Raw genomic sequence first — 19,836 nt, forward strand, 5'->3', positions numbered from 1 at the left:
TGGCATCTGGTTCTGTTGGAATCCAGTTTGCAATTATTTAAGGAAGACATTCAAATATCTTAGAAGGAATCTGATTTTTTGCAAAAAGTGGGCAAAAATGTTTCTCTTTTTTCTTTTGCCTTTTTCAATACTGTAATGGGATCACTACACAGACTCAGAAACAGACACTGGGATCAATTAAAAAAGGCAATATGGAAGAAGCTGAGAAGCCACGTGCAGGGGACAAATTCTGCTGCATTTCCAAGCTGAAGGTACAGAAATTTTTAGTAATTTTGTATGAACACACAACTGTAATTGCTTGCACTCATAGTGGTTTGGTAGAAGTTACAATCCAGACTAAATGAATGAATAAGCTCTGTTTCTTTCGTTATCCTTAATGGCTTAACCAACGTCAAGCAAGTTTGTAAGCAATCTTGTGTTGCTTTTTATGTCCCTGAACTTTACACTCTGTGATGTGTTGGCGGTATGGTTGATTGCTCCGTTGAAGCTCCACCTCTGAATTTGTGTAATCCCCCTCGTCTGATGTGTTTACCATTCCTTTTTAAACCTGTGAAATGAGTCTTAATGATTGTGACATTGCAGGAAAAATTGTCTGTTAATGTACCCAGACTATTCAAGTTGTCAAGATGCTCTATAAAAGGTTGTAAAATAGCTTGTTTTTAATAGCAACTCAAAGCCCAAATACATTACTTGTGCTTTTTAGCATTTGCAGCAGGTGTATTTAAAAATACTATTGATTTTATTTCATAAATACTGTTTATTAAGAGCGCTCAAGTTAAAAGGATTGGAATACTACTACATATATTCGTATTTCTTTTTTTACTGTCAATTGCTACTATATTATTGTAAAAAGGACACAATATTTACTACTTCTATTTTAAACGACTTTTTCTGGGCTCATGACCTCTACTGAGGTGGGAGAGCAGATACTCAGTCAAGAAATTCGATCAAAGCAACCGATAATAGTTCTGCAAGTAATTTATCGTTCAGATGAGCAAAAGCTGTGAAGGTCTTTGCACTCTGGTCTGTCTGCAGACGTTATGCAGTCCTGCAGATGGCAATCTTGCAGCAGACACAGCGGGAGAGGCTGTGCCGCACCTGTCTTGGCTGGGGAAATGGGGCTTAAGGTTTCTGAAGACAGTCTTGGTCAATGGGAGCAGGTGAAGAAGAAAATCTTTCTTCATTTTTTTGGTTTAGTGAAGCCATAACTCTTTGGAAAAGGCTAGGTGATGGGATTTGAACTTGTATTTACACACATATCAATGGATAAGGACGTTTCACTTGTTTTATCTGGAAGCACATCTTTGATGTGGAAAATAACCATGGAATATTCCTAAATATATCGCTTTGAATTCTTTATGTATTCTCCTCTTTCCTTCCTAGGTATTTCTGCTGGCGCTATCACTTGCATTTGTCGGTAAAACGATGTCTGGTGCTTACATGAACAGCATGTACACACAGATAGAGAAACAATTTAATATTCCAGCGTCTTTAGTGGGGATCATTAATGGAAGCTTTGAAATTGGTAATCACTCATTTTAATATTTCTTATTCTTTGAAAATATAGTATGTTGTCTGAGCATGCATTAGTGACTCTCATGTCTGCAGCAATGTGTCAATTTCTCTTTGTCAGTTACAGTAGTGATCAACTTTATCCTACCATTTCAGCTGGTACTTGTGTATTCACTGTCTTGGAAAACTAACAGGACAACTTAAATGAGGAAGTTTAGGATCAAAGGCTGGTTCAGCTAGTTTCTGCACTGTCGTAAGATATGATAGAGCAACTAACACATTAGAACTAGTTTGTGAGCTTTGTGTTGGATCTTTCTGAACAAAACAGATTTTATAAACTTTGTTTGAATTTATGGTCAGCTTTAGCATTTTACAGTTCTTTTAATCAGTGACCTCAAAGTTGGTTAAAGTGGATTGTCTCCTTACTCAAACTCAATAATATTTCAAGATTTCGTACCTGTACAATTGTAAAGAAAGTTTCCAGTTATATTTCTAGTGACCCTTACGTTGCCTATCAGTGAGTTTTATTGCCCAGTGACAAGCTTATGTCTTGTCTTTGCTAAAAAAGCCAAACAAAAGGCTTGACATCTTCAAACCCATCTTAATAGAGATCCCCAGAGGATGTGTTTTATACCCTTCAAGTCACAATGTGACTTTGTTATTCCTGGCTCAGCTGATGAAATGGGCTGCACAGGCTCATATACACTCATGGGGAGGGGAGACAAGGCTCCTTCTCCCCCTTTTCCTGGTCTCTTATATCTGCACGTGCAAGAAGAAACTGCTGGCAACGTTGTCCTGTTGTCTGCAAAGTAATCTGATGGGGCAGCTCAAAGTTATGATAGACAAGAAATACCCAGAATATATTCTTGCTTTTGATAAGGAGGAGGAGACTTTAAGAAATATGAAATGGCCAAGGTTAATCAAGTGGTATGAAGAAGACTTATTATTTTAAATAAGTTATCCTCTCACATCACTGTTCTATAACAAGTTGTGGCATTATTATCTCCAAGGATGTAAAATAACTGTGAATAATCATATTAATATTTGAAATTATCAAGAATTAGTGTATGTGGTAGATACAAGTAACTTATTAGGACCATGTAAATGTACATCTTTAAGTGTCATTCAAGACACTGGTTCAATACAGTCTGCCTAGCAATCATACATAAAAAAAGATGTTATTTTCTTTCAGAGCATGATGCACATCACTCAGAGAAGTGGTTTTCTTCTTCTGACAAAAAGATCACAAAATTAGTAGGTGTACAATTATTAAATTGTTATTTTTTTGGGTCCTGATTCATAACATGAAGCTTGATTCTTTTCATAGTTGCATAGCAATAAAAGAAGAGTGGTGAAAATCAACTGATTCTGAAGTGAACGTGGAGGAGAAGAGAATGTAGATTTTTAGCACATTTGTATTTTTAAATAGTACTAGGTGCAAAAATTTATATTTTTTTATTCCTCTCAAACTATTACTGAAATAAGTATTAATTTATTATTCCTTTTTTCTCTGTATGTCATCTTGTGTTTATTATTTTCAGTACAAAAATACTTGCGTATATACTTCTGTATTTTCCCACACATTGCAAAATAGAGTATCCTAGGAGAATAACTTCATAAAACAGCCATTACTCTGCAGCCCCTGGGCCTGGTCTCTATGTAAAGTAGTGGGAAATTTCTTCTCTACATAGGTGCAGTCAAAAATCACTTTCACTATGATCTCTTTTCCATTCTGCGTTCTGTTCCCATGTTCTTTCTAGGTGGTGTAACTCTCCCAGAAAAAGATCACAGATAGGAGGAAATTACTGCATTTTTTAGGCAGTTCCCTGTCTAGTTACAGTTTCTGCAAGACAAGAGAAGTACCAGATGTTGAGCTAACAAGATATACTCAAATTTGTGTTGCGCTTTATCTCTTTTAAAGGATGCCTTGGTTTGTAAATGCGAATGAGGTTCTTTTTGCAGGCAACTTGCTGCTGATAGCATTTGTGAGTTACTTCGGAGCAAAGCTTCACAGACCCAGAATAATTGCTTTGGGCTGCACGATTCTGTCGTTTGGATGTCTTTTGATATCACTTCCTCATTTCCTGTTTGGAAGGTGAGTATTATGCTTAGCTCACAGCAGCTTCTGTGACCCGTACCTACCTTAATCCGTAACTTCTCCCACTGAAATAGTGTTGCTTATTTAGAGAGACATTGACAAGCATAGGTAAGGTATGATAATTGTAGAAAATCGTGTTTTATTTTCTTTCTGAGATGGCTTCAAAAGTCAATCATCACTTCCTGAGGAGAGTCATCCCTCTGCTGGGTGCCTTGCCCTGCCATGCCTTCCTCCCTGTGCTTCTCTTGTATGGACTCTCTGAAGAAACAGTGGCCCGAGATACTGTCACATTATACTACTAGCTCTTATCTGCTTGGATGGGCAATACAAGATGATTTTTAAAGATGGCTTTGGTCTGGAGCCTGGATGACAGATCATACCCGATCACTGCATTGGCAAGGCCTTCACAGTTCATAGTGATTCTTTAACCGCTTTTTAACTATTTGTGCTTGTTTTAACAGATTAATAATTTAGGCTTGTCTATAATTTAATCAGTGACATACCTTTTAAAAAAAAATCCTGTAGTCTTCTTGTGCCCAATGTGGTATGGCTCTGACAGCCTTGGTGGCATCATCTGCTTAGGGTGTAAATTGGATTAGAATGTAAAAAAAAGTGAGAGAGAAGATGATATGAGGGATTTCATTTGGGTGTTTCAGCAACTTCTCCTGAAGCACCTGTTACAAGATTATGTTGGAGGCTAGATAACAGTATGAATAAAACACTGGCTTGGTTCCCTGCTACAGTTGCTGTGTTCCTAGCCTGATTTGTTGATGAGGCTCAGTTACCTTTTGAGGGGGATTTCCTTTGTCCTATAGCTACACGCTCTTCTTACAGGTAGCTTCATTACTGAAGTACATATTTATGAGGCAGTTCTGGTGTATTTCTTCTTAACCTATACATACTTTCCTTTGATTGAAACAGGTATCGTATTGAAAGCAGTATTTCACCACGGGAGAATTTTTCAGTCATGCCTTTGTGCCTTGTTAATCAAAGCTTGCTTTCTTTACCTACAGAGGAACCATCAGCAGGTATGACTCTTCCTATGTCTTCTAATACTTTTTCCTCGGTTTTTATAGTGTTTAAGTAAATAGGATTTTATTTTTATCAGCAATTATTTCAGGCTTCTGCTTTTGATCAGTACGTTTTGCAGGCATAAAACTAGAGGTCAGGAAATTTCCTAGCCTTCTTGTTTCTTTAGTCTGTGACTCCAGAGCTATATCTTTTTTTCCTCCAGTTTTCATAGTATTCGAACAGCTCAGTTAACATCCCTGACAGTCCACTTTGGTGAAATATAACACCAAGTTGTTCTCACAAATGTTCCTCTTTTTGACTAGAAATGCTATGATGCTGTGAAGAGGTGGGAAACTATTTGGACAATGGGTAAAAAGCATCAGGATGCTTTTTTGTTGTACCACACAAGAAATAAAAGAATGAGAAACAGAGAAAGAGCAAACAAGTGGATTCCACTTCCTTTTAGAGAAAAGAGTTTAAACTAGGCTGAAACTTATCTGGGAGACTGAAACCTGTATGTGCGCTGGCAATATGCACATAAAGTAACTATTATGAAATCAAAAGGCTGAGAGGCAACTATTAAATGATCCTGCACAAAATCCTCACACTGAGGATGAGATTAATCTCCTGACTGTTTGGCTACCTCAAAGAGAAGCATTTAGTCTGAACCATGTCTTTAGGCTCCCTTGATAGTTGGTCAAAGGAGACTACAGAGCTCTTGCAGAGCTTGCTGTAAGGACATTCATGCTCTTTACTTTAGGGTGGGTCAGATTACCTCCCGGATGCACCTACTGAGTGTTGGAAACTTAGATGATTGGTGGATGGCAAAAGTTATGTGAGATGAATCCCACAATTAATTGTTATATTTTGTGATGTTGTTCCGTCAATGTGTGCTAAAGCTGAATCACACTGCTGTAATATTGTGCGTACACAGTGACATTTGTACTGTAGTTTTCTGTGTCGCCATTTAGTAATGGGTGTGGCTTCCAAACTTTCCAAGACTGCATGTCACTTAATGCATTAATTTTTCTATATCCACAATGAAAAGTTGAGAAAAGTGTCTACTGAATAGTACTTGGTATTAATCTTTAATTTGAAGATTTCAGATACTGTTTTTGTTCATTTTATAAATGCACAAAGTCAGGCATAGATATGTAAAGCATTTTCTTCTAAATTATATAGCCATTCAATGTAAACACTAGAACCCATAGGTCCTCAAGCCTCTGACTATACTTGGGTAAGGTGATTGTTTCCCTATTTTTATGGACAAGCAAAACTGTGACGTTTGTACATATGAGTCTAGCTCCTGTGTGATGCAAAAACTGGTTTGAATTTGACCACATCTGCGTGTGGATTGCTTCACCCATGTTTGCTGACAGCAATCTGACATTGATACAGGAGATCCAGACTTGATCTCTGAACACTAATGCTTTCATTTAGAATGTCATCACTTGCTACTAACAAAGACGGTCTTTATTTGTTAACAAATTGGCACTGAGAAGTCTCAGCATGACAAAGTAGGCCACAGAGAACAGTGGAAGCTGAAGCAGACTGTATGGTATGAAAAAATCCAAGGTCAGGGAGAGAAAGAAAGTACTAAAGGTCATAGTAGTTCCTGATATAACTGTCCTGCTGCGGGACAAACATGATTGTGCTGCAGCACAGCATTCTTCTGCTGAGTTAGGTAGGAGGACAGATGTGAATAAATGAGACCTTGATTCTCAGATTCAGCAGACTGGCCAGATATCTTGTTATGGATCTTGATTTTGATTGAGAGTTGTACAAAAGTTACAGTGAGTCAGAGACTTCCTCAGAGCAGTGCCCAGATGGACAGATTGCAGGCTATGTTCCAGTGGGTGCCTGCTCAGGAAAACACTGGCCTTCTGAGTTGCAGAGTTGTGATGGAGGTAGAAAACCTTACTGTAACATTTGGTGACGTGTGCCAATTATGGTAGAATTTGTATATTATTCTTCCAAATCAGAATTTGCTTTGTCCTCAAGATGTCCCAAATCTGAAATTCAATACCTGAACAGATAGCATCAGGACAAATGAAATTTCTGGATGGGGAGGTCATTGATACGCAAGGCAAAAATCTGTAGTGCTAGAACCGAGCTTTGGGGTAAGGGTCTAAGCTGGGGTTTCCAGGTGGTGAGAACTGCTGTAGGGAGTGCTGGTTGAAGTCACTAGCAAACAGCCAATGATTTAGACACAGACGAATTTACTCTCCATGTGCTTTTCTGGGGGCTTATGAACATTAGTAAACCTGAAGCTAGCAGTCTGAATCAAGGCAAAGAAGGTGGAAAGCTGAGAAATCTCATTCCATGCAAAGGTAGAGAACCATCACATCTTCTGCACTGGCATGGCTTTCTCTTCTGGTTTATTTTAGACAAAGTTCTTGTAATCAAATGACAATGTACGGGCTTTATGCAGCAATTAGCTGAATCATTGCAAAAGACTCCTGAATTTCAGAGAGATGGTCATACTGTTCTTGCTAGCCCACTCTTCCACACTGTCCAGGTCTCTTTGTAAGATATCTCTCCCTCCTGATGTGTCCACCTTATCACCTAGTTTGGTGTCATCATCAAACTTGGTGACACTGCTTTCAATCCCATCATCCAGATTGTTTATGAAGATGTTGAATAGCACGGAGACCAGTATCAGTCCCTGGGAAACCTCACTTGTGACAGGCTGCCAGCCTGAGTAGAAGCCATTAATCACCACCCTCTGAGTGTAGCCTATAAGCCAATTTCCCACCCATCTCGCAGACTGTTTATCCAGTCTGTATCTTGCCAGTTTGTATAGGAGGAGGCTATCGGAAACAGTGGCAAATGCTTTGCTGAAGTCCAGGTAAAAGACATCTGCTGCCTTCCCCGTGTGGACAGAAAGTATTATTTTGTTGTAGAAGGTGATCACGTTAGCCACGCAGGATTTTTCTTGCCTTTGTCGCTGATGTTCAGGCACTGTCTTCTGTTCACTGACAAGAAAATGGCAGTTTTGGTGAGGGAAATGAGTGAAGGGAAGGGCCTAGCTTATGCAGTTGTTGGACAAGGTATGGTGTGGAGAGGTAAGGTATTTAAACTCTACTCCAGCTTCTTCCAGTTCCAGAGCCTTTCAAGTATCACGACTACTTATTTCCCTGTTTTACAGGACCGACCTACCCACCAAAGTTTAAGCTGTTAGTCAATTCTTTGTCTTTGTGCCTAGCATTTAATTATTAGTTAGAATTAAAACATTAATTCTGGCTTCTTATTTTATTCACAGAATGTGAAAAAGAGCCTGGGTCCTTGTTGTGGATATTTGTGATGGTTGGAAACATAGTACGAGGAATGGGTGAAACTCCCATCATGCCTTTAGGCATTTCATATTTGGAGGATTTTGCCAAAGCAGAGAATTCACCTTTCTACCTGGGTAAATCTACCCTGTTGTGATAACTCCCCTCCCCGAAACAAACACACACATACACAAAAGCAGAAGACTGAGTTCTTATGACTTCCAATAAAGGAAGAGAGAAGACAGACATCACTGCCTTATCAAAATAATAATACTGTAGAACTTGTAATTTAACTAGAGAGGAACTTGTTGAAATAAGGCCATTTTTAGGCACAAATGTCTATTCAGTAGAGCTGTCCTAAACATATACAACCATTCCAAGAAAATAATTATCTCCATGTTCTAATTTAGTATGTTTTCTCCTTTTCACACTGCAGGGTGTCTACATACAGCAACAGTAATTGGCCCCTTCCTTGGTTTCTTGTTGGCATCGTTCTGTGCAGAAGTGTTTGTTGATCTGGGATCAGTAGATAAAGGTAATGGACGAATATATGAAATCTTACATACAAATAAGTAGGCACAATGGTGTATTTATCAGCACTAAAAGATGTTTCTTTGCTTATATCAGGTTTCTTAATTTTATCTGAGCTTGCTGGCGTTTCTTTTAGAATGGAAAATGTGTGTCTAATATTCAATTCAATAAAAGGCCTGATATCACACATAGACAAATGAATCTGCGTGTAAATTATTTGATGAACAGTTGTGTTATCTGGCTTAACATAGGAAAGGACTAGAATTACTTTAATACAAAACATTGAAATTTGCCAGAAAATTAGCAACATTAGAAAGGAAGGCTGGAGACTATTCTCTTTCATCAGCCTCATTTTAAGAATCTTTAAAATGTTTTTAATATATCACATGTCAGAGATGACTAGGAAAATACACAATGACAGCAATGAGTATTTCTGAACTAATAAGATGTGTGGGTTTGTTGTTTTGTTTTGGTTTTTTTTATAGAGGACATAACTATAACAGCGACTGATGCCCGCTGGGTTGGAGCATGGTGGCTGGGCATTTTGATTTGTGCATCACTGAATCTTCTCGCAGGAATACCTTTTTGGTTTTTGCCCAAATCACTTGTGAAGGAAGGAGAAACCAATGAACCTGAGGAGACGAGTAAAAAAAGTGTAGTACTATTACAAGAAAATGGTAAAAATGAAGCCAAACAGACCATGTGTGAAATCGCTAAAGGCAAGTTATATTGTATTTTATTTCATTCTTAGTTTAGTTCTTAAGGTGTGAACTATGTCTGTGTATTTTTGTTAAGTAAAGATGTGTCCAAGGTATGAAATGCATACTCTGTTTTTCATCTCTCTGTAGTACAAAGGATTTGTGCAAAGATTTAGAATGGCTCCTTGCAGAGGAAAAAAGCTAATTTCATAGATCTGGATCAGTATTCACTGCTTTCCCCTTCCCTCATTTCAAGTGTATGTAGATCTGGATCTTTACGTCTTGGTAGAGAATGAATGCACTGAAATCTGGTTAAGAATATTACACCTCCATGAGTGTGGACAAATTGCAGATATTAATTGCTTGTACCCCACATGCACTGTGCAGAAAAGCAGAAAATCAGCACAAGTCTTGTGCATTTCTTAAGTCCAACTTAAAACCATAAAAGGGAATTTTCAGGTACTTAAAGTGTTTTATAAACATTTAATGGCTGTTGAACAAGGATCTATTTGACGTACATTTATTCGTGGCACCACTGGCAAGATTCACATCTGTGGTCTTTCAGATCTGTATATCTGTAGGAAGCTATTTTTTTCCTTCCATTTGTTGTGCTAGTTTGAAACATATAAGTGAATAAAATATGTTAAAGGCTATGATCTTCAGGGTAGTCTCATGGTTCTGTATATCAAGCTCAGGGCCCCATGACAAGATCTTCATTTTCAGAAAGTAAGTGCCAAGTGCCACCTACGTCCCCATGGTTTTTCAAGCTGAGTCCAGCAAATTCACCATACTCAGAGTGAGTACTCAGGTCTTGGCTGATACTGCAACTTCATTTTTATAAACACAGCAGCTTTCCCTGCTGCCATGTAGGCTTAAATGAATTCAAGAATAAAGCACTGTTCTGGCGAGGAAAGGTTCCTAGCTCAGACTGTGCGTCCTAGTACTCCAGAGTTTCTTCAGAGCTTATGTTTCCATCGTCATTCCATCCATGTGTTGGTGTGAATGTCCACTGTCATTGAATATCCTGAATTAAGAATCTTTCCATTTCACAGAACGGTTGAGGTTGGAAGGGACCTCTGGAGGTCACCTGTCTCAACCCCCTGCTCAAGCAGGGCCACTTAGACCCAGTTGACCAGGATGTGTTCAGACAGCTTTTTAATATCCCCAAGGATTTCAAGTTGAAAATTGAAGTATTTATAGCACAAATGAACCTCTCTTCCTCAGAAAGCACTGATTGTAAACTGCATGGCATATACAAATAATGCCGCCTATTTAGGGTGTTTTGGATATTTGACTCATTTTTTCAAGACTTGAACACAGATCCTCTTCCAGTAAGTTACTTGCCTACCTCTGAAAGATACATACCCTTCTGAAGTGGTGCCCACTTTCAATGAAGCACGATCATTGTTTTACAGATGCTTCTGTTTTTCTGCAGAGGTTCTTGACAACAGCTCAGCACATTAATTAATAGAAAATGTTAGACAAAGAGGAACTGTGGTGTTTTTGTATGGTTCACATCCTGCCTGTGACAGGCATCACAGAGAAAAGACCTGTGTACATTAGTTTCTCAGATGCTTACTTGACTGAAGAGTGGCAGATCCAGACTTTGAGAGTATGGTCGGAATAACTGTGGTCACCTCCCTCTTTGGGTCTCTTCTGTCCCATCACTGGCAGTACCAATAACCAAAATCAGTGATCAGGTGTCTGGGGGCAGGTTGTCACAGCTATAGCGTTTGCACCCCTTCCCCCTTGTACTCCCTTTGCATGTCCAGGTGCAGGAAAGGGGTATTGGTGAATGCTCTGAGGGCATGAGATGAGAGAAAAAGGAGTAGGAATGGTGGGGGGAGTAGCAAATCCGTGAAAAGTTCAGTCACTATATAGCTAAAAAGTTTCAGGAAACTTTTACAATAAGATTATTACTGTGATTTTTTTAACCAGCCATATGCATTAGTGTGCATGTGTGTGTGCGTTTATCTTTGTGTAGAAGAGACATGCTGGGGTAGCCTGTGCTAAACAAGGGATCTTTGGACTGTGGTGCCTGGCAAAGCACAAGAATTAGCCTGATCAAGTCAAGGACCGTTTCTGTTTCCCTCTTCCCCCCTCAGCCACACTGAGCAAAGGGTGATTCATTTCATAAAGCATCACACCAACTTGTTCCATTATTTCATTCCAGATTTCATCCCATTCCTCAAGGCTCTGTTTCGCAACCCAGTTTATATGTTATTTATATGCATAACTGTGTTACAGTTCAGTGCCTTCAATGGCATGATATCCTTCATGCCCAAATATTTGGAACAGCAGTTTGGAAAATCTGCATCAGATGCCATCTTTTTAATTGGTATGTTTGCATTTTTCTTTGCTGCATTCTACCAAGTAGTGATGTCTCTATGCAAACTCTCCCTATTTATATATATGTGTATTCATGTGTACATGTTAACATACACATACTAAGGTCAAATATTTCTACAAATGAGGGATTCCACACTACAAAGCATTTCTAAATAATCATGCCTTTTTTGCTACGTATCTCCTGATTTTCTGTGCAGAATTTAATAATCTACTTCCCATCTTTTGAATTGACCCAGAAAGTTCATCTGATGTAAAACTTGCACCACTGATCTCAGAGATGATACACTAATTTGCATCAAGAGACCATGACCCAAATTAACTTGATTATCTTGATTAAAAAGTGTACTATAAAGTAGAGGGTAGATTTCATGTTCATGAAAATGACATCGCTAGAACTCTTAAGACATAGATGGGTTGAACCTATGCACAGCTAAAATTGGCAGCGATCTTCGACATTTTCCATCATCTCTACTTCTCAGGTATTGGTCTTGGGTCTTCTGAAAGCCTCAGATCCTCTTTCATATGCAGAGCTCTATGGAAGAAAAGCACTGACCAAATGGCTGTCTTTTTTTTTCTTCTTTATTAGCTTGTCTTTTTTTTTGAGTGAGGACAAGGTGTCATGCATTGGGAAATGGTAACGGCAAGTAGTTGTAGCACAAAGTAAATATCCTGTAACTGTTGGAGCCTTTCTATGGTTCCATTTTATCATGTCTTAAATTCTTAGTTACCTTGTTTAACTGCAATGACTTAATTAGACTAGATTTTTTCTAATCATTATAGAAGAAACATCTTAAAATACACCTAGCCGTACTTCTATTCCTTAACTCAGTGCTCATCTTTCACAGTAGCTGCACCATTTTCTTTAAAATCTGCCATACAGAATGTGCCAGGACTTATGAATATTACTGTTGCCCTTTGTTACCAGTGTTTTGAAGCTGTCTATCCAAAGGCATGTAACTATCATACATCTTATCTGTGTTGTGTTGACGTTGCGCTGCTGGGTTGTTTTTCAGACAGCTACTTCCTAAGCGTCTTTCAGTCAGTCTTTGCTTCATTAAAGTATCAAACAGCAAAGAAGCGTGAGAGCACATTCAGTAATCTCATATCAAAACTGAAAGTCTGTTCCTTCTTTCTGTGATGCTCAGTGCGCACCAAGATATGCTCCACTAGCTTATCATCCTGTTGAGTTTCTCTCTCAGCTAGGGAGCCTGTAGTGAAACCTTGCTTTTTTTTTTTATTATTTTTTATTTTTTTAATTGGAACTAGATTGCAACTGTAGATTGCAATTTTCCAATGAATCATTTCAGTCCTACCCTCCAGCTCGCTCTCCAGGCAGTTCCCAACTGCTGTTGACTTTGGCAGATGTTTTGGGTGTACAAAGGAACTGGTAGAGACCCATTTCTGTGTGTAGTTAAATTATTCAGTCACAGGCGCTATACGAGTCTTTGCCAAACAGTCTTCCCTTATGAGCAGCTTTGATGGTCTCTTTCTTTATTTTAACATGGAAGTTTCACTTGTTTAAATAGGTGTTTACAACTTACCAGTTATATGCGTTGGGTATTTTTTTGGAGGCTTATTCATGAAGAAATTCAAGATAAATATCTATCAGGCTGCGAACATAGCATTTTGGGTATCTTTACTGGAATACCTTCTCTACTTTGCTGCCTATTGGACTATCTGTGATACTTCACCAGTTGCTGGCCTAACAGTTTCCTATGAAGGGTATGTTCTTTAAGACACAAGAGGACTTAAGACACCGGCATGATTTTTCTTGTCAAGAATCAGCCAGGGACTCCACAGTTTTGAAACATTTTAGTTTTATGATCTATATTCTCAAGGATTTTAACTTGCATGAGACAATAGGTCTATCTTTGTTATCCTTGTTTTAAACAATAAAGTGTATTAAAAACGACATCCACATCAAGACTCATGCAATTGCATGTCCATATTAATTCTTTGACTAATTAATTATACATTCAAGTCACGTAACTGCAGGTAAAAATAAGAAGTTGTTGATCAAATTAGACATACATGAATGCAATTTTAGAACTACAGAGGGAAAAAGCCCTTTCTTTATCTTATGCTCCTTTACTGGAATTTGATTGCTATTGAGTTATCAGTGGATATTTTATCTGCAGTTTCTTGATTTGAAGCCTGCCATTAATCATTGTGTTGTGTGTCTGTAAAATGCATGTGTAGGTATATGCAATGCTTATAGAAAATCAAGAACATACATGCCATAGATGAGAAAAATGCTGTAGGGTATGCATACTTATCTATGAATTGTTAATATTAATATAATGTAATGTAATATAATACAATATCGTGTCATATCATATAACATCCTATAGAAGGATAGAAAGGCATGACTCCAGGATAGGAGCATGTAGGTTTGTGTCCTGGTTCAACACTTGAGATAGAATAGAATCTTAATCATTACAAAGGGTTACTGTAAGTATTTAATTACTGAAACCTTTATTCATCTTCTAAATGTATTTTAGAATAGAGCAAGTTTCATATGCAGAAAATACTCTACTTGCTGGCTGCAACAGGGATTGTGATTGCCCACTTAAAATATGGGACCCTGTTTGTGGGAGCAATGGAATCACGTATGTGTCACCTTGTCTTGCTGGGTGTAAAGCCTCAAGAGGAACTGGAAAAAACATGGTAAAGCATACATTTTATTGTGCCGTAACTTTGAAATATAGTGGGTGAGAAATATACATGTCAATATAGGGTGGGAAATAACCATACATGTACAATTAATTGGATATATAAGGTGATAGAGTTGGACAAATTCATTGAGTGGCAAGAGAAATTCCAAACTGAATATGAAAACTCATTTAAGTTTACATTAAAGAATATAACGAAGAATACTCCTTTTCTTCTAATAATTGAAGGAATCTTAGATGCTCAAAATAGAGTGAGAAATTATTCTCAAAGCGTTGCCAGTAGGAAACCTGGGTGAAGAAGAACATGTCAGCCAAAATGAAATTCTATGGACTTCATACTCTTTTGTACCCTGTAAATTTAAACAATAACCGGGTATTATAGAACTTTTATTATCTTAATTAATAATACATTTTCCATAAAAAAAGAGTTCTAATTAAACTGAAAACAAACAGAAATAATGATTTCAATACAACCCCAAATAATACAGATTGTAGAAAGACTCTTTACAAATATTTTAGAGAAGTATTAGAAGATAGTAAGGGGAGACACTGAGTCCCTTTCTAACCTTTGCTGACGTTTGAGAGCCCTTACTCTGGCAATAGTCTCCATGATTTCAGTAGAAGCAAGTGTTTGAGTGAGAATATTGCAGCCCAGCCTCAGTCTCTGGTTTCTTCTCTTTTGGCACATGAAGGACCACACACTAGGTTATCAAAAAAAAGGCTAGACCTACTGGCACTGGAAGGACAGCATAACCAGGCTGTGCTGGGAAATATGAGGGCTCTCTTTGTCATGGCCTCCTGGAGGAAGCATAGTCCCAGCTGCATAAGAGGACCATAGCTCCCTCCTGCCAGACCATGGTTGGACCTGTGCCTGGCAGACTGTGAGAGAGGCTGCAGTGCAGTGCTGCACATGTGTAACATACTCAAGTGCAGGAGAGAGCGAGCTAGGTGCCAACTGTGTGAGTTTCACACTCGGTGTGTGAGTTTTGACAAGTCTGTGCGATTAAAATACTCTTTTGACAGGTATTTGAAAACTGCACCTGTGTTGCAGCCTCAGGGTTTTCATCTCAAAATGTCTCTGCGATTCTGGGCGAGTGTGATGGAGAAGAAAACTGTGACAAGATGCTTCATTATTTTTTAATATTGTCATTAGTCTGCAGCTTCATTTTTTCCTTAGCAGCCATGCCTGGGTACATGGTTTTAATAAGGTACAGTAAAATGTCCTTATCTTAAGAAACTACTGGACTTATTCTGAGGACTTATTCTTAACCCCCAGGAATTAAGTGTGTTAGTTTGTGTATGGAAGGAGGAAGAACAGAAAGATCTTAACGTAATTTCTGTGCTGTGTTGAGGCTTAGTGTCATGTCAGCTTTATAACCTGTTGTTGCTTCTGGCTATCATCTGTATCCTGAATTAATGTAGGACAGCTGAGTCAGTGCACTGAGATATTGAGAACTGTGTGACACCCACGTGTTTACGGATCACCTCAACATGACATTGATTAAGGCACAACTATCTTGCACTTTGCACTGGCCTCAGTACAAGTGGATGATACCGGGACAATAGTTTTTCCTTTTGTGATTTGGCAGTCTTACTTAAAGAACTTTGGTAAATGTCCCCTAATGAGGATAATGAACTCTCAACCAGTGCTCTAATTAGAATGGTTTGGTCCTAAAGTGATGAAGAGTTTGATTTAAAAAAAGCAGAGGTAAACATTTCTTACTAATGTTACCTTTACTAATCGGTGTACAATGTAATTATCATACAGGTCTCTAAAGCCTGAAGAAAAGTCATTTGGAGTGGGTATCCATGGACTCGCTTCAAGAGTATTTGGTAAGGAAAGCTCTAACACACTTCAGAAACGCAGTTAGATCTGATTTAGGGTTAGACAAGAATCACATCAGGGCTATGGGCATGGCAGAGGAGTGCGCTTCTATGGAGTGCCTTTGATCAAGAAGAACTTGGGCTTTTTAAAGATCTAGGCAGCATGACAAATTAGAACAGCTTTCCATTCAGGCTATTTTAGGTAATATGTTGACTACATCTGCGGTTCATCGGAAAGCCATTTTACATTCGGTCACTCTTGTTATATGTTTATCAAACAAAATACACTCTCACTGATGAGAGAAGATGTTGAGTTTTGAATAGGAATTACAGTCCATTTTGTAGCATATATATATTGTTAAACAGGCAACAGGAAAGAAAATCTTTGGTTGACGGTAAGTGGATAAGGAAGAAGAGAGAACGTAATAAATAGAAGAGAACAGGGCTCAAGCTGCAAGAGGACAGGACAGGTGGAGTAGGTGAGAAACAGCATAGGTTCTATACTATATCTGCTAGTGAGGAAAAATATGTTATTCACAAAAACATTGCTAATATCCTTTTTAGCTGGAATTCCATCTCCCATTTATTTTGGAGCTTTGATAGATACCACTTGCTTGAAGTGGGGTACTGTGACTTGTGGTGGAGAAGGAGCATGTAGGATGTACGACATTGTCACATATAGGTATATTTTCTACTTTATTTTCATTTCTCCTTCTTATTGTATTATCACATGTGTAGAGATATAATTGTACGCTCTCTACCTTTTCCTAGTAGACTGCTCCTGTGTTGGGCATTTGACACAACACTTTTCTTTGGCATTGCCTTTATTTTTCAAGTGCAACTTTTGCCATAGATGTTGGAACACCCTTTGAACAGAAATGTTCTGGTGCCATAATTACATTCACTAATGGCCTTTCATGAGAACAGACCTTAAAACACTGAGTTCTGACAAAAAAAATTAAAAGCATTAAGCATTTGTGGAGAAAAATGTCAGATGTTTAATGGTTGAAATAGTACTTGAACCAAAATATAGGAGAAATTTATAGAGAGGATACAGTTACCCAAGTTGGAAATTGGCCCAATATACTACACTTCATACTTTTGTAGTCCTTCAAGGAGCACTGTGGGAATTTTCAATAAAGTCTTGTTGAACTGATGGCCTCAGGCTGATTCCTTTTATTAGTGTGTTGAGGTTGATTTGGAAGAAGAATACTAGCTCATGAATACTCAGGAGGCTTACTCAGGTGGTCTGAGCTGCCCTTTTCAGAACTCTCTTCTTTCCCTGTGGAGAAAGCCATAAGGGTACCAGGTGGCTAACTTCGCTGGTTAAATTAGTTACCTGAAGTTTGGTGATGTCAATAGCCATTTCACTGACACTGACGTATTCTCCATTCTCATATTGATTCATGTTATGTGAGATCCAAAATGATCAGGGCACAAGCTTTAGAGCGGCTGGGCGATCGTCACAAAACAATATAAGCTGAATAGTTTTGCTATTTCTTCATTAATGGTGTATTTAATGAATCTCATTTTTTATTTCAGATGGCTCTATCTTGGCCTGCCAGCAATATTACGCGGAGTGTCCTATATCCCAAGTGCACTTATTCTCCTTATTTTAAAGAAGAAAGTTAAATCTGAAAGCCACGTCTTATTAGAAGCACCAGTAGAAATGCAGGATAAAGTGCAAGAAACATTGAAATAGCATTTCAAAGCAAGACATATTGTGAAAAAACCTTGCACTGTAAATTTTGGATATATCTTTGTGAAAGATTTAATACTTTAACTAGTGAACACTTGGACAGAGATTAATAGTATTATACATACTTGTATCCTAATTATATTATAAAAGTCTCATTTCATAAACAGAAGTTACAGGAAAAATGCGTTTGGTGCAAAAGAACAAGGAGTAGAAATAAGAAAACATATGAAATGCCAGGTTCATAGCAAAGGTCTATGAAGCAGAAACATATGTTTTCCGTCCTGGTTTCACTGAAGATAGTAAGAGTTTGCAAATGACTCCAGTGATGCCAGATTTCATCCTGGAATTCTCCAATGGCTTCTGCCACAGCCTCTCTCATTGACTGTGGACTGGATTGGTAGCTTCTTTGGGCCTGGCTTTTCCATAAATTTATTTAATTATGCTGTTAGTCCTTTCAGGCAGGTACTGTTTGTTATTCTGCGTAGCGTAGATGGTCAATATATTGGGAACCTGGTTTCTGACATGGCCTGGGTGCTGTGGTAATAATAACAAATAAAAAAGGAGAAAAATAATTTTTTAAAAAATACAGAGTTATGGTGATGTTTTAAGGTTTACAGAGAGCATGGACAAGGAAAAGTTATCAGGATTTGTTACTTCAGTTGCTTTCACTTTAGAGGGGAATAACTCATACATTAAGCGTGATAGAATGAGACTTGTGTGTATTTTGCTCATCATATTGCTGTCTGCTAAATCCTATACCTGCTCATGTCTTGTCAAATTATTTTTTGAATGGTCCATAACCGTAGTCATACATATGCTCTTCCTGGTCTTTGTCCAATTTTTATTTCTCTCAGATGTGATGCCACAATTAATGTAGTATCCATTAGGGGCTCACTAACAGTGAGCTGTTGCCCTGGGATGTCTTAAATATCTTGGGAAAAGACCCTAAATGTCTCAGGAAAAAATACATACAAAACACCCTGCTGATAAAGGTATATGTCACACTAGGTATATCTGTGGTTGAGCATAGTGCATCTGTGTTTAGCTTCTAGATTGGAACTGCCTCATATTTAGGTCTGTCTGCAGGTGCCATGCAATAACTTCTCAAGCCCTTTTATTACAGCTGTTGGAAATAGAAAAAGCCCTCCTGATTATTATTCCCTACTGCATAAAGCATGGAGGGAGCTTCTGGAACTTTACCATAGACCAATGCTCCAGCACTTGTAAGTGTTTCCTATCCATTTAATCTGTATGACACAGACTTACTCCCATTTTATCCATCTGGGACATTCTGCAGCCACAGAAAATGTGAAAGATTTATCCCCAAAGTAGTTATGTTAGTTAAGTTATATTCTGATTTACTTTAAGGTGTCTTATTAACAGCATATGTGTATGTGCTTGGAATTACTTCCTGCCCTTGTGGAATCAATGACAAAAGATCCATTTCTTCCCGCAGAGGAAGAAATCAGCTCTAGAATTTAAAATCTCTTCAAATGTAGGAGGTCCTTACAATTAATTCTTTTGAAAAGATATGTCACTGCCCCTTCCTCCCTTTTCATCAGATGATAGAGCTGAACAGGTATAACTTGAGGAAGGGGAACAGAAGAAAAAACAAATGTGATGTAGCCTGTAACAAAGCAGAGCAGAGACTGCAGTTCTTTGTTAAGCCATGGGTCTTCCTGAAGCTTCATGAACCCTTGAAGCACAGCTGATTTTCAGCATTGTTCTTGCTGCCATGGGGCACTTACTGAAAGCCATCATTCTTCCTTGTGGATATTATATTCCTCCAAAGCTAGAGTTAAAAGTCTTTTGGAGGCATTTAGTACAGTTTGGTGCCAAAGTAACCTGGGAAATGTGAAAAGTTACAGGCCACTGAAGTTTCACAGCTGTAGGAAACAAAAGGGCTTTGTAATGTAGGCAAATCTATGCCATTTAAATGGACCACTGCCAAAGAGTCAGGCCTAGTTAACTCACTGTCTTTTGAAATGGAAGGAAGCAGATAGGAAAGTTTCCAAGTTTTAAACTTAGCATTTTAGTAGAAACATTAACTTTCTTTTTAATTGTTCCAGTTCATCTGCTTGAGAATGTAGCAGTGAAACAGGCCACCTTCACCAGAGGCTTTGAAGTCATTAGCCTGCTACTCAGCCCGTCTATCAACTTAGATGATGCT

General features: G+C 38.3%; 2 protein-coding genes across 3 annotated transcripts in view; both read left to right on the plus strand.

Annotated features, from left to right (window-relative positions):
• The window catches only part of LOC134526417 (solute carrier organic anion transporter family member 1A2-like), a 33,561-nt gene extending 15,872 nt beyond the window's left edge, over positions 1-17,689 (plus strand). For both annotated transcript variants that reach the window (XM_063358287.1, XM_063358296.1), the window contains exons 2-15: positions 153-251; positions 1,384-1,525; positions 3,475-3,607; positions 4,532-4,638; positions 7,884-8,030; positions 8,330-8,428; positions 8,910-9,143; positions 11,296-11,460; positions 12,998-13,193; positions 13,973-14,138; positions 15,167-15,351; positions 15,912-15,976; positions 16,532-16,649; positions 17,510-17,689. In XM_063358287.1, coding sequence (XP_063214357.1) covers positions 153-251; positions 1,384-1,525; positions 3,475-3,607; positions 4,532-4,638; positions 7,884-8,030; positions 8,330-8,428; positions 8,910-9,143; positions 11,296-11,460; positions 12,998-13,193; positions 13,973-14,138; positions 15,167-15,351; positions 15,912-15,976; positions 16,532-16,649; positions 17,510-17,669 — 2,016 coding nt within the window. In that variant the 3' untranslated portion in view covers positions 17,670-17,689. The remainder of the gene's footprint in view (positions 1-152; positions 252-1,383; positions 1,526-3,474; positions 3,608-4,531; positions 4,639-7,883; positions 8,031-8,329; positions 8,429-8,909; positions 9,144-11,295; positions 11,461-12,997; positions 13,194-13,972; positions 14,139-15,166; positions 15,352-15,911; positions 15,977-16,531; positions 16,650-17,509) is intronic.
• A 1,095-nt stretch (positions 17,690-18,784) lies between these two features.
• LOC134526404 (solute carrier organic anion transporter family member 1C1-like) overlaps positions 18,785-19,836 on the plus strand; it is a 35,937-nt gene continuing 34,885 nt past the window's right edge. The window contains exon 1 of the mRNA XM_063358255.1: positions 18,785-18,889. The gene's annotated coding sequence lies outside the window, so the exon portion shown is untranslated. The remainder of the gene's footprint in view (positions 18,890-19,836) is intronic.

The sequence above is a fragment of the Chroicocephalus ridibundus genome, chromosome 1, assembly GCF_963924245.1.
Source record: "Chroicocephalus ridibundus chromosome 1, bChrRid1.1, whole genome shotgun sequence".
Lineage (NCBI taxonomy): Eukaryota > Metazoa > Chordata > Aves > Charadriiformes > Laridae > Chroicocephalus > Chroicocephalus ridibundus.